At 39.0% G+C, this 19,294-nt stretch overlaps 1 protein-coding gene across 39 annotated transcripts in view; it reads right to left on the reverse strand.

The window, feature by feature from the left end:
* MITF (melanocyte inducing transcription factor) overlaps positions 1–19,294 on the reverse strand; it is a 226,937-nt gene that overhangs the window by 16,897 nt on the left and 190,746 nt on the right. For 11 of the 39 annotated variants that reach the window (XM_059077850.2, XM_059077846.2, XM_059077853.2 and 8 more), the window contains 5 exons: positions 15,217–15,444; positions 14,087–14,170; positions 11,885–11,980; positions 4,409–4,526; positions 1,587–1,643 (listed from right to left, as the gene is read on the reverse strand). In XM_059077850.2, coding sequence (XP_058933833.1) covers positions 1,587–1,643; positions 4,409–4,526; positions 11,885–11,980; positions 14,087–14,170; positions 15,217–15,444 — 583 coding nt within the window. Of the gene's footprint in view, positions 1–1,586; positions 1,662–4,408; positions 4,527–11,884; positions 11,981–14,086; positions 14,171–15,216; positions 15,445–19,294 lie in introns of all 39 variants that reach the window. The other 28 variants (XM_059077847.2, XM_059077845.2, XM_059077848.2 and 25 more) reach the window with 5 other exon arrangements.

Raw genomic sequence — 19,294 nt, forward strand, 5'->3', positions numbered from 1 at the left:
GTGGCACTGTTTATAATAGGGAGAAACTAGAAACAACATAAACACTTAGCAGTAAGAGGATTACGAAATATCACAAGTTACACTGTGGAATACTATGCTACAGCTTTTTAAAAGTAAATTGATCTAGATGAGTAACAGCAGCAGGTCTTCAGGACATACTGGTGAGTAAAAAAGCAGGCAGTAACAGATACAGACAATGCGATACTGTTTGTGTTAAATCATACACAAAACCATTCTATTATAACCTCTGCATGCAAGTGTAAAGGCGTTTGTTCTTAAATACTTGGAAAGAGGTTGGAAAGACAAACAGCAAATTGAAAAAAAACCCAACAATGATTATTTTTAGGAATCAGAGAACTCTGGCCTTATTCTATCATTTTTATAAGGACAAAGTATTTATACATAACTTATATCCTTAAAAATCAATAAGAGGGCTTCCCTGGTAGCACAGTGGTTGAGAGTCTGCCTGCCGATGCAGGGGACGCAGGTTCGTGCCCCGGTCCAGGAAGATCCCATGTGCGGCGGAGCGGCTGGGCCCGTGAGCCATGGCCGCTGAGCCTGCACGTCCGGAGCCTGTGCTCCGCAACGGGAGAGGCCACGACAGTGAGAGGCCCGCGTACCACAAAAAAAAAAAAAAAAAAAAAAAAAAAATCAATTTAAGCAAAAGAGGATAGGGGGCAAAAGATGAGAAATTCATACACACACAAACTATTTTCTACTTCCAAGCCCAATCCCTTTTTTATTTTCAGCCTCTTTCACTTGTTTATGAAACAAAAAATCTTAACTTTTCATAGGAAAAAGCTTAAAGATGTGACCAAGAGTAAATTAAGCATGTAAAAAACATAATTTTAAATGTTAGAAAACTTCTTTTTTTAAGTCACAGGTAAAGTCAGAAATTTAGGAGGCTTCCTCATGTCACCCAATGACTCCCCTCCAGATGTTTAATTTTTCTTCTTTTAAATCTCACTGGAAAAGGTGATCCCATAATCCTTTTTAAAATAAGTTCCAGGGGGCTTCCCTGGTGGAGCAGTGTTTGAGAGTCCGCCTGCCAATGCAGGGGACGTGGGTTCGTGCCCCAGTCCGGGAGGATCCCACATGCCGCGGAGCGGCTGGGCCCGTGAGCCATGGCCGCTGAGCCTGCACGTCCGCAGCCTGCGCTCCGCAACGGGAGAGGCCACAGCAGTGAGAGGCCCGCGTACCGCAAAAAAAAAAAAAAAAAAGTTCCAGTGTGAGCAACTTATATTTGGGGAGTTGGAGATCAAGACTCCCTCTTACCAAAAAAAAAAACCCCCAAGAAAAACAAAACAACAAACTCCTCAAGATACTGAAAACGTGTATGTGTGTGTGTGTGTGTGTGTGTGTGTGTGTGTGTGTGTATGTGTGTGTGTGTGTGAGAGAGAGAGATTCAATTTGATCTGACATTAAAATACAGGGCAAATTATATACTTTGGTCTCTCCAGAAAACAATTTTCTTCCATAAAATGTACCTTTACCAGGTGAAACCAATATTCCTCCAAAATGTCTGGAAATTTTTTGTTATACGGGGAAACATCAACTCCAACATAATGAACATAAACCCAACTTACTTAAGTTGTGATTGTCCTTTTTTTGTCTCTCTTTGGCCAATGCTCTTGCTTCAGACTCTGTGGGAAAAATATGCGCTGTGCATGTGAATGAAGTCATTAGAAATTAGAATTGTTCAAGGCACACAATACTGTAAACTACAAAACACCTATTTTCTAAAGAAATGGACACTTATATGACTTGAATAAAAACAGGGTTTTAAAAATTTTGACTTTTAAAAGGCTTGCATTTTTTCCAAAAGCAATATATATCAAATAAATGCAAAAACTCAGCTTCTACAAAACGGCAAAAGACCAGTAACAAAGATGTCTGACAGGCTGTAAACATACAGGTACGAATAAGAAAAAAATAAATAACTAGAAACTATGGGAATTTGCTGTTGATAGTGTAGTACCAGGAGTCAGATTTTCTTTTCAGGCCATAGATCTTTTCAGTCTTTCTTTGATATGCTATGAAGGCATGAAAACTAAGCCGAGAGGCTTCCGAATTGGATCTCTAACTGATTAATGGAAATAAACTCATTATTTAAGAACTTGGAGCCAGGTTCTGTGAGAACCTGCTAGAATGCAATGATTCAATGACTCTTAGGGGCAACTACTTACTAGTCTGAGTTTATAAAAACAATAATAGGCACAGGGCACAGAGGCATTTAGTAGCAACTCCATTTGGAAAGGTCTATTTGCATAGCGACCCTGGTGAGATCTCTGTGATAAGGAATTACTTTCCCCCTTACAGAGAGCAAAATAAAACAAGAAAAAAAAAAAGGTTATTTCACTAATCCCAGGATTCAGGAACCTCTGTTATTTCCTTTTCAGAAGTGATATCCAAAGCTTCACACTATCATTTCAGAACTTTATTTCAAAATAGAAATCTTTTCAGCATTACTTATAGCATATATTTATTATATGGCTATTATTATATGTATTTATATATATAGGTAGATACATAAATAAGTAATTCAGAAGCTGAATTATTTCAATTAGGAAGATCAATCCAAATCATTTCTTTTTTTTTTTTTTTACCTCTCACATAGAAGCATGACAGGCAGCTTTTATTCACACACCCTCTACTTCAGTATCTTAAGTGTTTTATTGTTTTCTTTTTTGTTTTTTATTTTTTCAGCTTGCCCACCCCACCCTGTGGTTCTCTGCCTATCATCCTCAATCCACCAACTGTGGACCAACTCTGGTCAAGGCAACCACTGAACGTCTTTGCCATCTAGTGGCAGCAACCACACCCTTCCCACTGCCGCTGGCCTCCTTGCCTTGGGGAGGAGGGTTCTCCGTTCTGAGCTTGGACGCTCCCCTGCAGCCTTGGGGTATTCTTTCGTTTTTTCCTCTCTTGGTAGTTGCTTGCCTGTACATGACTGATAATTATTTTAAAGCTTCCCTGTTCTAACCCCTGTGTGGTTTCTGCTTCCTGACTGGATCCTAATTCAGGTGGGAAACCTGGACTTTATAAAGATAACGTTTTTTCCCTCTTAGGTCAGATTTGCTGATTCCCAAGCCTATTCTTTGTTGTCTACGTTAGGCTGCCTCCCAAATTATCAGTGGTCTGAACCTCATTTCCTGTCCCTTTTCTCCTTTTCCTGCCATTTTACCCTTGTCCAGTCTGTACTGGTCATTTTCTAAGATACCAGTGACTCTAGAAGTATATTGTCTGTTACATCTGCTTTTTAAAAAGTTAATAAATGTATATCCCTTTCACCCATTTCCTCCTCCTACCCCCAGCCTCTGTTGTTTTCTTTTCTTTTTGAAGAAACAATCATATACATAATTCAAAACTCCAATCTGCACTCAGGAACTTCATACATGTCACCCTAACCATACTTTATCATTATTTAATACAGATTTCATCTAGCTATCTTTTCTAAGACTTCATTGTACTTTTCCTTCCTGTACGGTATCTACTTGTTTGTTGGCTTTTGATGGGTTTTATGTATTAATTAATCAGCTTTTTTAAACCAAATCAGTGATTTTTTAAAAAAATTTCTTTCTCCTGCCACAATTTTCTGAAGTTTTTTTCTTTTTTTTTAAAGACACCCTTGAACACAACAGGAATTTTCTGCACCAAATCTATATTCCATAGTCTCAGTCTATTCACCCAATCCTGTAGGATGCAAGGATCAAATAACAAAAAGGGGATGAGGTGAAGGCCATAAAACCCAGCATGGTAGAATACCAGTTCGAATACAGTTTCATCATGTTTTAATGGCCAAATGCCTTCCTTAAAGTGTTAAACAAAAATGGCGAAATAGGTAATTTCACACTTGCCCCAAGAACAAACGATACCCATTGCTCCATTTGATGATTTATTTTTTCACTCCGTGTAATAAATCTTTTGCACATGATACAGCAAAAATAACAGGAGGCACCTGAAGATGTAAGAAAAATATTCTTACCCTATCCCAACTGTGGGCTTGAACATGTGTCAAAGGAAAATTCAGACCAGGGTTCTCAAACTCAAAGGCTTCTAGGGGCCGAGCAACTAAGGAAAACACCAGACTGGGGAGAGACATCTCATAATTTAAAGTGTTTCCTGCTGCACTCACCCTGAAGGGGACAGCAGCCATAGACACAATAATGGGTGTCATGGAGTTACGGCAGCCTGATTCCCAGTATCTCAAGAAATACTAGAAGCAAAGATTTTCAAGGCTACATCCTCTATCTTAAAATATGGCTCAATGTTTTAACCACTGCATAGACCTAAAAATGTATGTCTGCGAGTTGGAAATACTTCTGGAGGTCACTATTTGGATAACTTTGCTTACCAGAAAATGAACAGAAAATCTCTAGTAAGAGGCCCATTTGCTGGGTATATTTACCTGAGAGCTCCCTTTTTATGTTGGGAAGGTTGGCTGGGCAGGAGTTGCTGATGGTGAGGCCCGCTGGTGGCAGGCCTTGATTCCCATAAAGGTCAATCAAGTTTCCAGAGACGGGTAACTAGAGTGAGAAAAAGAGTAAAGGAAATGAATTGTTGAACGATTCCTCAGTTATTCAGCTAAAACCCATATCCTATTCCAGACTTTATTTAAAAGAAATGAATGGTTGTAAAAAGATATTTTTTAACATAGGAAAAGATGAGATGTTTACCTTTTCATTCATTCACAGATAGATGGTCTCCTTAGGGGCTACCCCTTAGAGACAGGAAAGGAGGCAGAATCTCACGCCCATAAAATCACTCTGCTACCCAGCTTATAGGTTTATTTTGAGCATGGAGAAAAAGGATAACGTACGAACTCATTATTTAGCACATGTAGTAGCTTATAGAAGACACCCAGTAAATACAGTCTATTATTATAGGTAGGGTTATATGTGGCATGGCTTTGTTACCAAATCACATTTTTCATCAAAGGCAACTTTTTTCCTTCCTTCTCTTCCTGTCTCCCTTATTTCTTTCTCTCTCTTTATAAGGAAAAGCAATTAACAGTGTTTTCTTTTTGGAAAAGAAATGGTTTCCTTACTGCTAAAAAGCTATTTTCCTTGAAACTGAAATCTTTCACAAAGCCACCAGAGGGAGCCCACTGGCTTTCATAAAAGAACAAAACTTTACATTTGGGGGAAAAAAAAAAAAAAAGAGAGAAAGAAAAAGAATGAAAGAAATATTTAGCTTTCCTAAACTATCTTAAGAGTGTTTGTCTCTTGTTCTGAATTGAATATTTTCAGGTAATGAACCTGTTTTTTTCCCAACAATGACTTCCCTTTGCAACATATGCATTTTCCTGTAACTAGTTCACTGTCATGAGTTTGATGCACCCGTTTTTGTAGATGAAAGAGATCCAAGACATTTCCTCTTGCGACTCCCTGAAATAAAGTTCTAAATATTAATTGTTGGGAAATAGGTGGCTTCACTATTTCCATGGCAGACACTTCCCATTTCCAGCTTAATTTAAATAATTTCTGTAACTATTATTACCAGGTGAGATTTTATGTCATTCAGCCCTTCCCTTGATTATACACACTGAATTTTACTCTGAATCTGAGAAAACTAAATTTAGATAACATTTAAGTATGATTAAAATGTTTAGTAATCAAGAAGTACCTGGTAAAGGCTGTGCCACAATACAACACATTTCACTCTTTCAAATAACCACTAACATACAGATGAAATTATACCATGAAATATAGAATCAAACGTGTTTCCCCTCATTGGTAGCCATCAGCCATCGTATTCCTATCATAGCTCCTAAATAAATACTCTATGAACTAAACTCCTAGCTAGAGAGATGGGGGCAGGCTGTGCACAGAATAAGACATTTTCCAACACGTTAATATGACATTTGCTCTGATATAATTCGGGTTGGGGGCAGGTAGCACAGACAGATCAGCAGGGCACATCTCTCTTCTCCACTCAGTCTTTTGCTCCTTTGTGAAGACAGCATCTAAATCATGTACATAAAATGGATTACACATATCTTACTATACATATGCATATGAACAATCCATTGTGATAATATAAAATGCCCTTGAACCACATTTCAAGGGCCTCTAGCTAAGGAACTGATTTTAAAAAAAAAACTGACTTTGATTATTAGCTGTCATTTCACTTAGTGGTTTTATACGAAATAGCTCACCTTCTCAGGGTCAGCCTTGCCCTGTGTGTGTTCAGTTTTATTCTTGTCCAACTTAATACAGCAAAGTGAAAGGTGCTCAAATGTCTCAAAACAGCACTGTACAGTCAGAGAGTCAAAACTTACAAAGCTGGTATGACATCTGGTAACCCTTCTAGATTCCAAAGCTTTATCCTCCTATCCTTCTGGAATTTTAGATTTGGGAAGAACTACCAGGTATTAATAAACCAAGAATGTGACTTCAGATTCAATGCCACAAGCGGAAAAACAATTGTTTCCATAGCTCGAGAAATAGAGATCATATGTATTATGCTTCATATGCAAATTGTATGCAAAACACGTAACTGTGTTATTATGATAATTTGTTAGAGATAAACAATAGGCAAGTGATAAATGCAACTAGCTTTTTGAAAAAAACCCTCTAAGTCATCACTGGATCTATATTGAACAGATATCTTCTATTATAAGCTTCTCCAGGACAAGAATATATTTTCTAACCACAATGGAAAGAAAGATGTTATATGGACATATATTTAATAAATGCAGACACACAGTAAGAGAAGAAGAGGGTGAAAAACTCAAAAACTAGGAATAAGACAGAGACAAAGACACAAGGGGCAGGATGGAAACAGAAAGAGAGAGACATAAACCCAAGACGGGGGGAGAGAGATGGGTGGACAAGGGTGGAAGTGGGGGAAACCCAGAAAGGAATGGATTGGGAAGGGGTTAAAAACTGCAGAGAAGATTGCCTGGACTGACAGCAGTGCTGACCAAAAAGAGAGATGAATTAAAATCTCTATAACAAGACGCCTTATCGGGCACTCCACTGAGGTCAAACCTCATTACTTCCAGTTGAAAAAGCAGCTTATAACCCTCTGGAGAGTTCTCTAAAAGATTTCCCGCTTCGGCTGCTTTTCCAATACTTGCTGGTTAGGAGTGGGCAGCGTAGAGTCTGCTGGAATATTTTGCTGGGGAAAATTTAATTTTGCGGGCGCCTACTCTGAGCCAGGCACAGAAGTAGAAAAGCACTTTGTGTAGCTTATCTTGCTGACTCTACAAAAAGGAAAGTCTTGCTGTGTCTGAGTGGAGGTTTTTGATAGGAGGTTCACATTGCATGTTAAGTGTAGTATTTGGGGGGCAAGATCAACCTGCTGATAATAACCAATTAGAAACTGCAATTTTCAATTAATCTCCAACTGAACCTGAGCAAATAAGAACCCAGTTGCTCACTAACCAAGTGTGGATACTCAAATTTAGAAATTAACAGTACAGTCATTTACAGCCTGGGCTTAGGAGTCAGCGACCCAGGTTAGAACCTGCCTGTCATTGACCTGCTACATGATATTAACCTCTCTGAGGTGAGATGTCCCTCTTTGAAAAGTGGCAATCGTATCACCCATCTCACAGGGTTTTGTAAAATGTAAACGAGATCAAAGTAGGTGAAACAGAGTACCTGCTTCTTTTAGTGACTGATAAACTGCTATGTGTAGTAATATAGTTTTCTGGAAAGTACCGTATGCCCAGTTGACAGTTTTTGGACAGTCAAGCTTATTTTCACTTTGATCAACAAAACTATCTGCCGTGTTAATTGTCAAGCATCCCGTTGACCACTGCACCAATTTATTGGAGTGCAATGCAGATCTAAGCACAGAAATAAGGGGATGTGCAGAGCTAAAGTGACCACTCACCACCCTAAATCTTCTTCATTGGGGGTGATTTTGCCCCTTTCCCCAGGGGACATTCGTCAATGTCTAGAGACACTTCTGGTTGTCATAGTGGGATGGCAAGGTGCGAATGACACCTAGTGGGTAGAAGCCAGGGATTCTGCTAAACATCCTACAATGGACAGGACAGTCTCCGGAACAAAGAATTATCCATCTCAAATGTCAATAGTACCGAGGTTTGAAAGACGCTGCTCTAAATGCTGACTTATGCTCTTTGTATTAATGACTGTTACTTGCTGAAGCTACTCAGAGGAAGGCTGATTAAAATAATATGGCTTTCTAATTAGAAATGAGTCTCCTAGCCATGCAAATTGAAGAAATTATTCTGTGGTTGCCCTTCTGAATTAGAAAGATCCCCTCATAAACACGGTTAACATCAAAATTAGGTCAAAATAACACCTTTGGAGCTAAGGAAGAGGAAGAGGCATCTTCTGTTAACATGGATATATTGTGTCTTTGCTGGGTTTTTATCTAGCACATTAACTTGATGGACAAGATTTCACTTCCAGTGCACAAGCTACACAATGGACAGATGAAAGCCGCAACCTAATTAGGACAAATAAAGAGAAGGTAGACACACGTGGGTATGTGCCCTAAACTTGGTCTGAATCAAGTTCTTCAGTGTTCTGCTCTACCAAAATGAATATTTTTCCAAGTAAATGATAATTGTAAAATGTTATTATTTTTTCTCTCTGGATGGTCCCCTTCTCTGAATATCAATTGAGTACTGTTAGCACAAGTAAACTGGGACTTTTATTCTTTGTTTGTGATGGTACAAGAGGGCCCTTGTGCTCTCAGAATAGTTATTTCTAGACTCCAATTCCCTTAGGATAGTTTCCTAAGTGTTCCTTCCACTTTATTTTTTAAAGTAGTTTACTTGAAATAGACCATTTCAAAGACTCAAATAAAAGGAAAAATGCCCAACATAAAGAACATTAAGTTTAAACTTCCCTGTGGGGGAAAAAAAAATTAAAACATTAGTAAGTCGTAGTGGCTTTGTTATTTAATTTTGACAATTAAAACCCAAATTTATCATGAATAAGAGCTAGTCACTAACATTCAGTGAGAGCATGTCAGGCAAGACGGTCCTAAATGGTTTTTTGTAGATTAACTCTTATAATTTTCACATGGATTCTATTGTTTTAGACGCTACTATTGTCCCCACTTTCCAGAGAAGGAAAGTGAGGCAGAGAAGACAAATAACTCACTCCAGAGTATGTACTGAACTCCGATGTCTGGCTCAGAGTCTGTGTTCCAAACCTCTATGTTACAGTGGCTTTCCGCCCCTAGTAAAATGCTGAAATAGTCTGTTGTGGGAAAGCTCTGGGGCGAGGGAACACAGAAGAGAAATGGATGCCGGGACAAAGTCAGTGACTCCTGAGCGTGGCTGCAGGTTACTCCTCTCCTGACTGAGAATTAATTAAAGTCTACCTGGGGGTTCTTTCCAATCTGGGAACTCCCCTGAGATGGCCTCTCTGCTTCTGAATTATCCTTCTCCATTCAAGGTCTGAAGTGGTCTCCTTTTCTAAACTTGTAAGCCCAATGAGACCTGGAAGGAGACCTGAGTCATGGGCATCCACAGCACCTTACCCAGCACTGGTCACATATGAGGCCTTTAATAAATGCTAAATCCATCTTAAAATGAGTTCAGGAGCAATCGGATAATGAAAGACTAGGATGTCTACTCTAACGTCGACTGACCGAGGAGACATATGGGTATTCAGCCTAAAGGTCACACGTCTCCAGAAGGGTTGTCACAAGCACGAGTTCTCCATGAGGCAAACTGGGACCCACATCTGGAATTCACAGAGAGACTCACTACGAGAAATATTTCCATTATCGAGTACATTATTCTAACGTAGTACTTCACACATTACAGGTGCTGAGTGAATAACACCCAGAAAAAACGCTATCAAAATTACTTGAAACTATAATAAATTACATTTAATAATTTAGATATTGTTGAGTACAAGCTATGTTTCCAACACCAAATGATGTACCTACTTTATGAGATGACCGTGTGAGGGAGAAACAGTGATCAGTCCCATTTTACAGACAGGGAAACGGAGGACTGTAAGAAGCAAAGTAATGTGCCAGGTCAGACAGTAAATGGCAGACTCAGGATGTGAATCCAGGTCTGATCATAAACCTTCAACTCCCAACCATTGTGCTTTACTGCTTCGCTTGTAAGTGAGTGCCTATTTTTCACTGGAGGCTTTTAAGAAGCCAAATGCCTGATATTTGGGTGGGGAATACAAAGGATATGCAAGAGGAGGTTAACGCACTGAGTACTAGACGTTGGATCAGATGACACCCAAGGTCCTCACCTTTGGGGAAACATTTTAAAAGGAATAATTTTTTAAAATGATGCCAATTCTACAGTCCTCCTGAGTGTGCTCAGGTATCCACTTGATGCCACTGGAAAAACGACCACCCTCATCTCAGCAAAGTTCTTTTGAGACGACTGGGCCATTGCTAATCAGTACTGCTAGGGCATTGGGTATATTTATAAATTCCCCAGTGCAAGCTCCTCCAAGGTTTTTGCTCCTGTTCGTCCTAGTATTTTGACAGCTGACAAGTGCAGTCTGCCTCACGGGATGTGCAAAAGTTGGAAGCAAGAGGGTTTCACAGAAGCCAACCAAGGGCTCAAAGAAGGTGGGAAGACTTTGGCACGGAAACATTTGTCAGAAAGAGTATTTAGTTCTTTCAAAATGAGGGGGTGAGTTTAAATGGACAGTAAATTGACAAAACTAAGGATCCCAGAAGAAGCTTAGAGGTTTCAAGGGGAGTCGTCCTTAACCCTCGAGACTTCAAGTAAGTGACTGAAAGGACTGGATCAAGATAGATAAGAAAACTTAACTGTAAAAAATTGGTTTTCTAGGGATTTTAGTATAAATAAGTAAGAGCTCCCACATTTCCTTCCCAGGGAAATTTGCTATTGGAATTTAGTCTTTAAAACTTTTTTGTGTGTATGTGGGGTAAAAAAACATAGGACCTAAAATTTCCTATCTTAACTCTTTTTATTGGGTTGGCCAAAATGTTCGTTCGGGTTTTCCGGGAAGACCCGAACAAACTTTTTGGCCAGTCCAATAGGTGTACAGTTCAATTGTGTTAAGTATATTCACATTGCTGGGCAACACATCTCCAGAACTTTTTCATCTTGCAAATCTGAACCTCTATACCCATTAACAACAACTCCCTTTCACCCCCTTACCACCATGGAAGTTAGTCTTTTAAATACTAATTACTAAAGAATATGACAGTCTCATGGCATTGCTCGTATAGAAAACAGAAGAGGATGGGACTAGGCATTCAAAGATGTACCGAGGAGTCCTGGCTCTGAAACATCCGAGCTGTGTAATCTAGGGCAGCACAAGCTAACTATTCCTAACCCTAAAACAGAGGGCAATGACCCAAGGAATTCCTGCAAGGACCAAGTAAGACAAAAATGGAAAGAGTGAAAGAAAGTGAACTCTGCAAGCAAGGCTCCAAACTGCAGAGAGGAATAAGTAACAGAGAAGAGCAAATATGACCCCTGATTAATTAACTAAAATTGGAATAAATCTGCTGATGAAGAAGGGTAACTTGAATGTCACTCTATCACCTGTGAATAATAAGGGATCGCCTTTAAAAAGTGCATTAACTTTTCAGGCTAACTAGAAAACCACTGTAAATAACACAGTCCAGAGTATTTCCCTTGGCAGCAGTGTTCTAAGTTGGGCATCAGATGTCAAGGGCAACTGGAAGATCTAACGTGCTACTGAAAGTGGACTTGGACTCCAGGGAATGCGGAGCTTCATCATGGGGTTACTGATAAACTCATGAGAAATTCTTAATTTCTGATGTCTAAGTCATTTATTTGTGATCCTGAGATACTTCTCTGCCTCATCATCAATACATTTCTCAATGAATCACTTGCAAAGATAAACTGAAAATTCAGGAAAAGGGAGAAAACACTGGAAATAATGTCACAAGATTTTCTTTTAGAAAAAAAGATCACCAATACCGTATTTGCCATTTGCAAAGCGGGATCCATCAGGCCCAGGATTTCTTCATTATAACTTGATTCTAGGCTAATGATGTCATCGATTACATCATCCATCTGAAGGAAAAAGGCAATGGAAAACAGACAGATATAAGCAAAAACTGTGCAAAGCAACCCAAAAAGAAATTCACGGTCTTTCCTGACCCAAAGCAGTAACATTCTTTAGTTAGATTCTAAGACGTAACTGTCCTCTTCCTCCCCAAATAAGAATATTATTGAAGACAATTAACACTAACGGGTGATGAGGATGACATATGCAACCAGCCCTCAGTGAGTGATTACTAGGTGCCAGACACTGGGCGCAGGACTTTTTATGGGCTAGGTGATGTATCCTGACAATAACCCTATCAGGGTAGGTGCTATTATTATAGCAATTTTCCACATGAGATGTATGAGAAGCAACTTGCCAAAAGTCATACATCGGAGAAGGGTTAGAGCCACAGTTTGAACCATGCTCTGAACTTTTATGCAAAACTGCCTGCCTTAAACAGGAAAGATGAACGAGGAAATTTCATCTTGAATGATAGCTGCCTTTTCCTTTTCTCCTCTAAAGACTATGCCCTGTACCTTTCCCACACCCTCCTTGGAGTAAACCACAGATGGCAATTCAGCCCTTTGCTCCCACAGGGGTGTGTGGGGCACTGTGGCTCCCAGGCCACTGGGTATCCCTGCACTAATCTTACAAGGACTTGTAAAACAAGTTTCTCCTTGTACAGCTGCCAGTGTGCTTGGCATTCCCAGAGGAGTACACCAGGACGAGGTTATCATTACAGTCGTGGAGCTGACATTCCCTCTATATCAATTTTATTCCTGTAGTACCAAAACATTCGTCATGATAATAAACAACACTGATTACATGTGCATTGCAGCAGTTGCAAAGACAAGTCTGTGAAAACATTTCTTCGCAAACACCTTATATATCTGAGCTACTTGGTGTGTGTGTGTGTGCACACACGCTTGGGTCTTAATCGTGCTTCACAAGTACACAATGAAATCTCGGAACTCAGAGGGATGCTCCTTTGTGTCTTTTTGCCATTTTCTAGTTAAAGAAGACAGGCTCCAACATCATGGGGCTTGTCGGAATCCTGGTTCTCCCACTTTCTGGATTGCGGCAACACCCTTAATCTTCAAGAGCCTCAGTGTCCCAATCTGTAAAATGGGGGTAATAATACTCATGGACTTATTGGCTTCTTATGAGATTTCAGGGCAAACCATATAAAGTGCTCACAGTGCCAAGAATATAGTAAACATTCAAAAAATGAGTGGCATTAAGTGACCCCTGAGAATAATTGGAGGTCAGTGTTGAATAACTGTCAGCACACTGTTTCCTTTCCACGTACACCAGTTGTATCTGTTTCGTTTGTTTGTTTTTAAGAGATGATTTTCTAAATGAGTTGGTAAACTGGAAAACAGGCCAGAAGACTTATGAGCAACCTTTCTTGGTAAATTTTTTATTTTATTTTTAGGGAAATGAAATTAGTGGGTTTGGTATTAGAGAATTTTTTCGCTTATGAAGAGTAATACATGTTAATAAAAGGCAGTGGAGAAAAGCAAAAAAACAAGAATTTTTTGTTGCTTATTCTTCTTTCTCATATATATATATTAAAATACATAAATATATTAATAAATGGGTATAGCATGATTTATAAAGCCATTAAGTAGGATGTGATAGAAGAATTTTTCATTACTTGGGAAAGTATCCATAATTTATCATTAAATGAATAAATAAAACTTCAAAATATATTTTCCATGCGATTCCATTTTATAAAACAATATATACATCTCACACACAATACATCTTGGTTTTACAAATATCCTGTCAAAGTTGCTAACCTGTAAATTTATATAACATATTTTGATGACGGTATCTAAATGAAGTACAGCAGTTTACATTCTATTTTCTTAAAATTTATGTATTTTAAGCAATGTTTAATGACTTACAGCAACTCAGGGAAAAATGCATTTTAAGTATCATTTCCCTAGTAATTTTTTAATCATGAGACATTATGAAGAAAATAGCCCTGTTCATAGCTTCCTCAATTAAAAAAAAGAAAAATCAATGAGGGGAAAACACCCTTAAGTCATCAGGAAAGTGTGATTAGCCACAAATATAGATCCTCATTACAGAGCATTACATCTTTGGGCTGCTGAGTCATTCAGTACCTGCATGCATGACGCTCGTGAATGAGTGTTCATACTTGGGCATTCGCTCTCCGCCCTGTTTTGTTCTTCAAACTTATAAAATCCCTGCAAAAACACAAGCAAAATCAGCCTATGATCTGGATTTGCAAATGACTTTTCAATGACATATTCACACGAGGCTGATGGTGCGGCAACAAGATGAACTAAGCTTTCCGATAAAGTGTAATCTGACCGAGAAACGAAATAATGAAGGAAGAACTTCTTCCAGCAAATCAGCTTGACAGATGACAAACATGGACACAGAAGAATAAGATGGTTGGTTTGGGCAAGAGGGAAAAGACTTAGTCCCTCTAGAAATTAAAATCAACCAAACTTCAGAAGAGTCACCTCTGAACCACATGAACATCTCAGAGGACAAACTCCACTAAAATGAAGCTCATCATCTCATATTTGGAAGTAACGTATTAGATCACGACTCTCCTGTTAGGTATGCTTCAAATTCTGATGCAACAATTAGCTTGAGGTACATTTGAGTCTTGTCTCCAACCCAGCCTTTACAAAAAGCAGATTTCACCAGCAGTGGCAATTTTATTAGGAAACCGAATTCACCCAGTAAAGAAATCTTTGCTTTTCTGTTAGATTTTCATGTGCTATATTCTTCCAATCCAGCCATGCACACTCTGTGCTTTTTTTTTTTTTCCTTTCCAACTCAGGGAGCAATAAAAATAACATCCCAGACGTTCACAGCAAGCGGAACTTCTAAACCGCCTGTCCGACACCTTTTCTATTTTTACCCTCCCTTTTCCACCTTTCCTTCTCTCCCTGCATTTTCACTGCTCTGTAAATGGACAGGAATGGAAGAGAACACTCAGCTAACGAAGCAGAAACAGAGTGGAAGAAAAAAAGTGTCCTCGCGTCTAGGTTCTGCTCTGACGGGGCCAGGTCCCCTGCCAGGAGCCATAACCCAATAACCCGGGGATGGGGACAGGGAGAAGAGGCTGGAGGGTGACAGCTAGAATGGGGAATCGGGGACAATGGCCAGCGAAGGTGGCCACGCGGACAGACTGGAGTCCACGGTCAAGTGCGGGAGGGAGATCCAACAGACAGTCATTCAGTGTAAGAAAAAGGAGAGGGGAGGAGACATGAATTACCTCTTTTTCACAGTTGGAGTTAAGTGTAAGCATAGCCATGGGGCTGTTGGGTGCGCTGCTCCCGGGCACTGGTGGCATGACATGATCGCCAGGCTGGTTTGGACATGGCAAGCTCAGGACTTGGTTGGCATGTTTATTTGCTAAAGTGGTAGAAAGGTACTGCTTTACCTGCTGCCTTTGGGCTTGCTGTATGTGGTACTTGGTGGGGTTTTCGAGGTGGGTCTGCACCTGAACATAGCCACGGAGGGAAGAGAAGAGAGCGCTGTTATTGGTGAGTTTCGGACAGCTCTTCTTTCAGGCACAAGCATGAGACGGGCCAGTCCACCAACAGAATAGATTATTAAGCCCCTGTTAGGTACCAGGCACTGTGCTGATGGATTTCAATACTACTGAATTTTAAAGATTAACTCTTAGGATTTGGGGTAATACTCTGCGCTGTTTCATTTCCCTGCTAACTGGCGGTCCATCGTCTCTTTACAACCTTGTGCCCTTCTTCTCATGTCTGATGACTAAAAATTTGCCACTATCTGTAGGGCAAAAATTTCCCCAACACACCTGAAAGAGTTTGTTAAGATCAAAACAACAATCTAGAAGAAGGCGCATAACTTGATTCATTTCAGTTTTCTTTGGCAAACAGAACCGTTTTCTGTTTAAAAAAAAAACACACAAAAAAACCTCCTTAAGGAACAACTATAAAATGGTTGTAGAACAGAAACAGAAACATTCGGATGATTAAATCAACTAGTTGTGGATCAGTTCCTCCCACTTGCATTCGGACATGACTGTTCAACATTTTAATTAAGATCTTAAACTTAACATAAAAAGCAAAATTCCACATTAAGCAGTTTCTTTCAAACACATAGCACTTCTATGTATGTGTTTTTAAAGGCATGAATATTAAGCCACCAACATTATTTTCCCCTTCTTTCTCATAGACATTAATAGAGAATAAGAACTTTTGTTAAAAAAAAAAATCAATGATACTCAATTTAGTCATTTCTTCCTTGATAAACACAATTTAATCGTAGAGTCATGAACAGGAGCTCATGGAGAGAGCACAGACATGCACCAGGGGGAAATAAATCCTACTAATATTTACTTTATTCAAAACTACATTGAATTACTGATTATGGTATCAAACAATAAACAGCATTAAATGGGAAGACATGTACTTATTGAAAACTGTCTACTACAATAACATGAAAAGGTGAAACACTCAATTTATTGATTACATTTCAGAGACTAAATATAAGAATAAAGCTCACCTGATAGTGATTATATTCTAGCATTTCCAGCATAACCACGTTTTAGGTGGCCCCAATCCAACAAATAACGGTAGACTATTCACTCCCTCTACTTTCTGTAACTCCGATTCGTAGACTGGCATAGAGAAAGTACTATAAACAAGGTATCCCGAGACACCACCGGAAACTTTATCACAGCAGCCCTGCTTATAATAACCTAAGCTAATTAGTTATGCATGTATAAAAAAAAAAGTTCACACAAAGGGCTTTTTTTTTTTTGGAAGCCCTACAAGTTTGCTCTTAAATATTGATATCAACCCCCCTGCACCCCACCCAGCTTGACGTCATACTTTTTTTTCATAAATATAAAAGAACCTTTTTAAGGGATGAGCTATCAAAGTCAAACTCACTGTCAGATCAAGGCCAATTCACTATTCATCTTTAGTTCCAGTAGTATTAATAGACAATGGTATTTCTCTTTCAGCAATAGGTTAAGAGCTAGATGCCCCCTCTGGAGAACATTGCCTAAAAGCTACACATAAGACTCTTCTAATGGCCGAATAACTCAGCCCTTCCAAATGCAGAAAGAGTGTCTTTTAGTATGCGGGAGTCTCTGATGAACTTTCAAGTTCAACAGCCTCATCTTGCATTCTGGTCTCAATGTGCATCTTATTCTTAGCTGGACAGATATATAAATTTCCTACTGACCTTGCATCAGGAAGAGGGGAAGTTATCCTAAATAGAAAAGGAAAAATACATACATACAGAGGCAGTTTTGGATATATATATTTATGTAGAAAATAAGAAATACACATCTCCCCAATTTAATCCTCAAATTAGGAAGCATAAAATTTTTCACTAAAAAATCTTTTAATATAATTCTTGGGGCTAGAGAAGAATAAGAGTTATCATATACACAACTGATGCATTTATAGATTTCCCCATTTATTCATTCCATTATATACTGTTATTATGTGCTAAACACTGTACAAGGCACAGAATACACATTGTGAGCAAGTAGATATAACTGCCAGGTTTATGATCCTGAGAGTCTGGGGGGAGGCAAAGGAAGATAAAAGGCAAACAAATATGTATCTAAAAATTATGATAATGGTTGATATGCACTGCTGAATTGGTGAGATACTTTAAGCACAAGAATTTGAAATTCAATAATTCCATCCAAATGCCCAGGATAATGAAGTCCTTTAGTTGACAACCTCAAATTGTTTCAAATGACTGATCTAATATGCACACAGAGGTTCAGAGACATTTTAAGTTTCATAAAGGGTCCAGACACGATAATGATGAGGACAATAGACATTTCTAAAATAAACATAAAATGAGGGCAATGGGTGTAATGTGCTTTTTTCACTACTACACTTTAAACACAAGGGGCTGCACATTTAAAAAAATAAATGTTAATTCACTGGCAGATCCTTATTTTTAATGAATCAGAATTTTAAGCTTCAGTACGGAAAAAACAACTTGTTCTCTATTTGGCATTGTCAGTGAGGTCTTTACTACAACCAGGTTGGGGTACTCAGAGTGGGATGTATTTTTGTCCTTTTACTGTCAGTGTCTTTTTAAGTAAGTGGAGAACAGACTGGCTATAAACACTATGGAGAAGATAGAACATCCCCAGATGTCTCCACTCCAAACACCTAAAACAGGTAACATAAATGAGGTCATGATCTGTGGTGTGTAATAGGGAGTGGTGAGGCCTGTGGAAAACTAGAGGGCGGATGTTTCATCTAAAAGGAATAGTTAACATAATCTGCAACTGATTGTGGCCATATGGGAAGACTATTCCAGTCTAGCTAGATCTTCCAATTTTTCAATTTAGTTGGCAATCTGAACTTGTTTTTTAAATGAAATCTCCCAGATTACAAAAATGACACCAAATTGTTTGATTTTTCATATTGTAGAAGACAAATCAAACAAATCTGTTGGCTGGACTCAGCCCACAAGCCAGCAGAATGTGGTCTCTGCTCTATAATGTCCACAAGGAGGATCTTCCTATCTACATTCCCTGGCGGGGGGATGGCCTAGGTTTTGAGAAGTTAGTTCCTCTTCTGAGAACTTAGCATCAAATCCAAGCATTCCTGGTGCTTCTCTGACAGGGATATCATGCCTGACAGCACAGTCAACAGAAGAATTAAGAAGTTGAAACCTGGGTTCAAATTCAGACTTTACAGCTTACTACTTTTATGACCTTCTGCAAGTCATTATAACCTTTCCAGGCCTTCGTCATGTCATGTGCTCAATGGGAATGACAATAGAACCTGCCTCTTAGAGGTGTTTTCAGTATTAACTGAAATCACACCTCCACCAGGCTTAGCAACCTATCGCAAACAGCAATTCTCAAACTTTCTTTTTTGTCCTAGGACCCTTTTAAAGTGTTTGAATTTCTTGTGTTTATGTAGGTTATATCTATCCATTATATCTATCAATTTCTCATCTTAGGAATTAAAACTAAGAGATTTTTAAAACATAAGATTATCCACTAGCACAGAGTCCACTGGCCATTAGAACAATGACATTTTAACACATCATGTAGCCTCTGTAAAACTCTTCTGTATATAGATATTCCTCAGAATCCATGGGGATGGGTTTCAGGACCTCTTCAGATAGCAAAATCCACAGATGCTCAAGTCCCTAATATAAAATGGCATAGTACTGTTCGTGAGAGATGAGAATGAAAAAAGGAAAATAACCTCTTGGTATTATTATGAAAGTAGTTTTGACCTGACAGAACTACAGGAGTCTTGGAGACCCACAGGGCTCTCTGAGACACTTTGAGAAGTGCTGATCTGGAACAGTTAGTACTGTTGCAT

The sequence above is a fragment of the Kogia breviceps genome, chromosome 10, assembly GCF_026419965.1.
Source record: "Kogia breviceps isolate mKogBre1 chromosome 10, mKogBre1 haplotype 1, whole genome shotgun sequence".
Lineage (NCBI taxonomy): Eukaryota > Metazoa > Chordata > Mammalia > Artiodactyla > Physeteridae > Kogia > Kogia breviceps.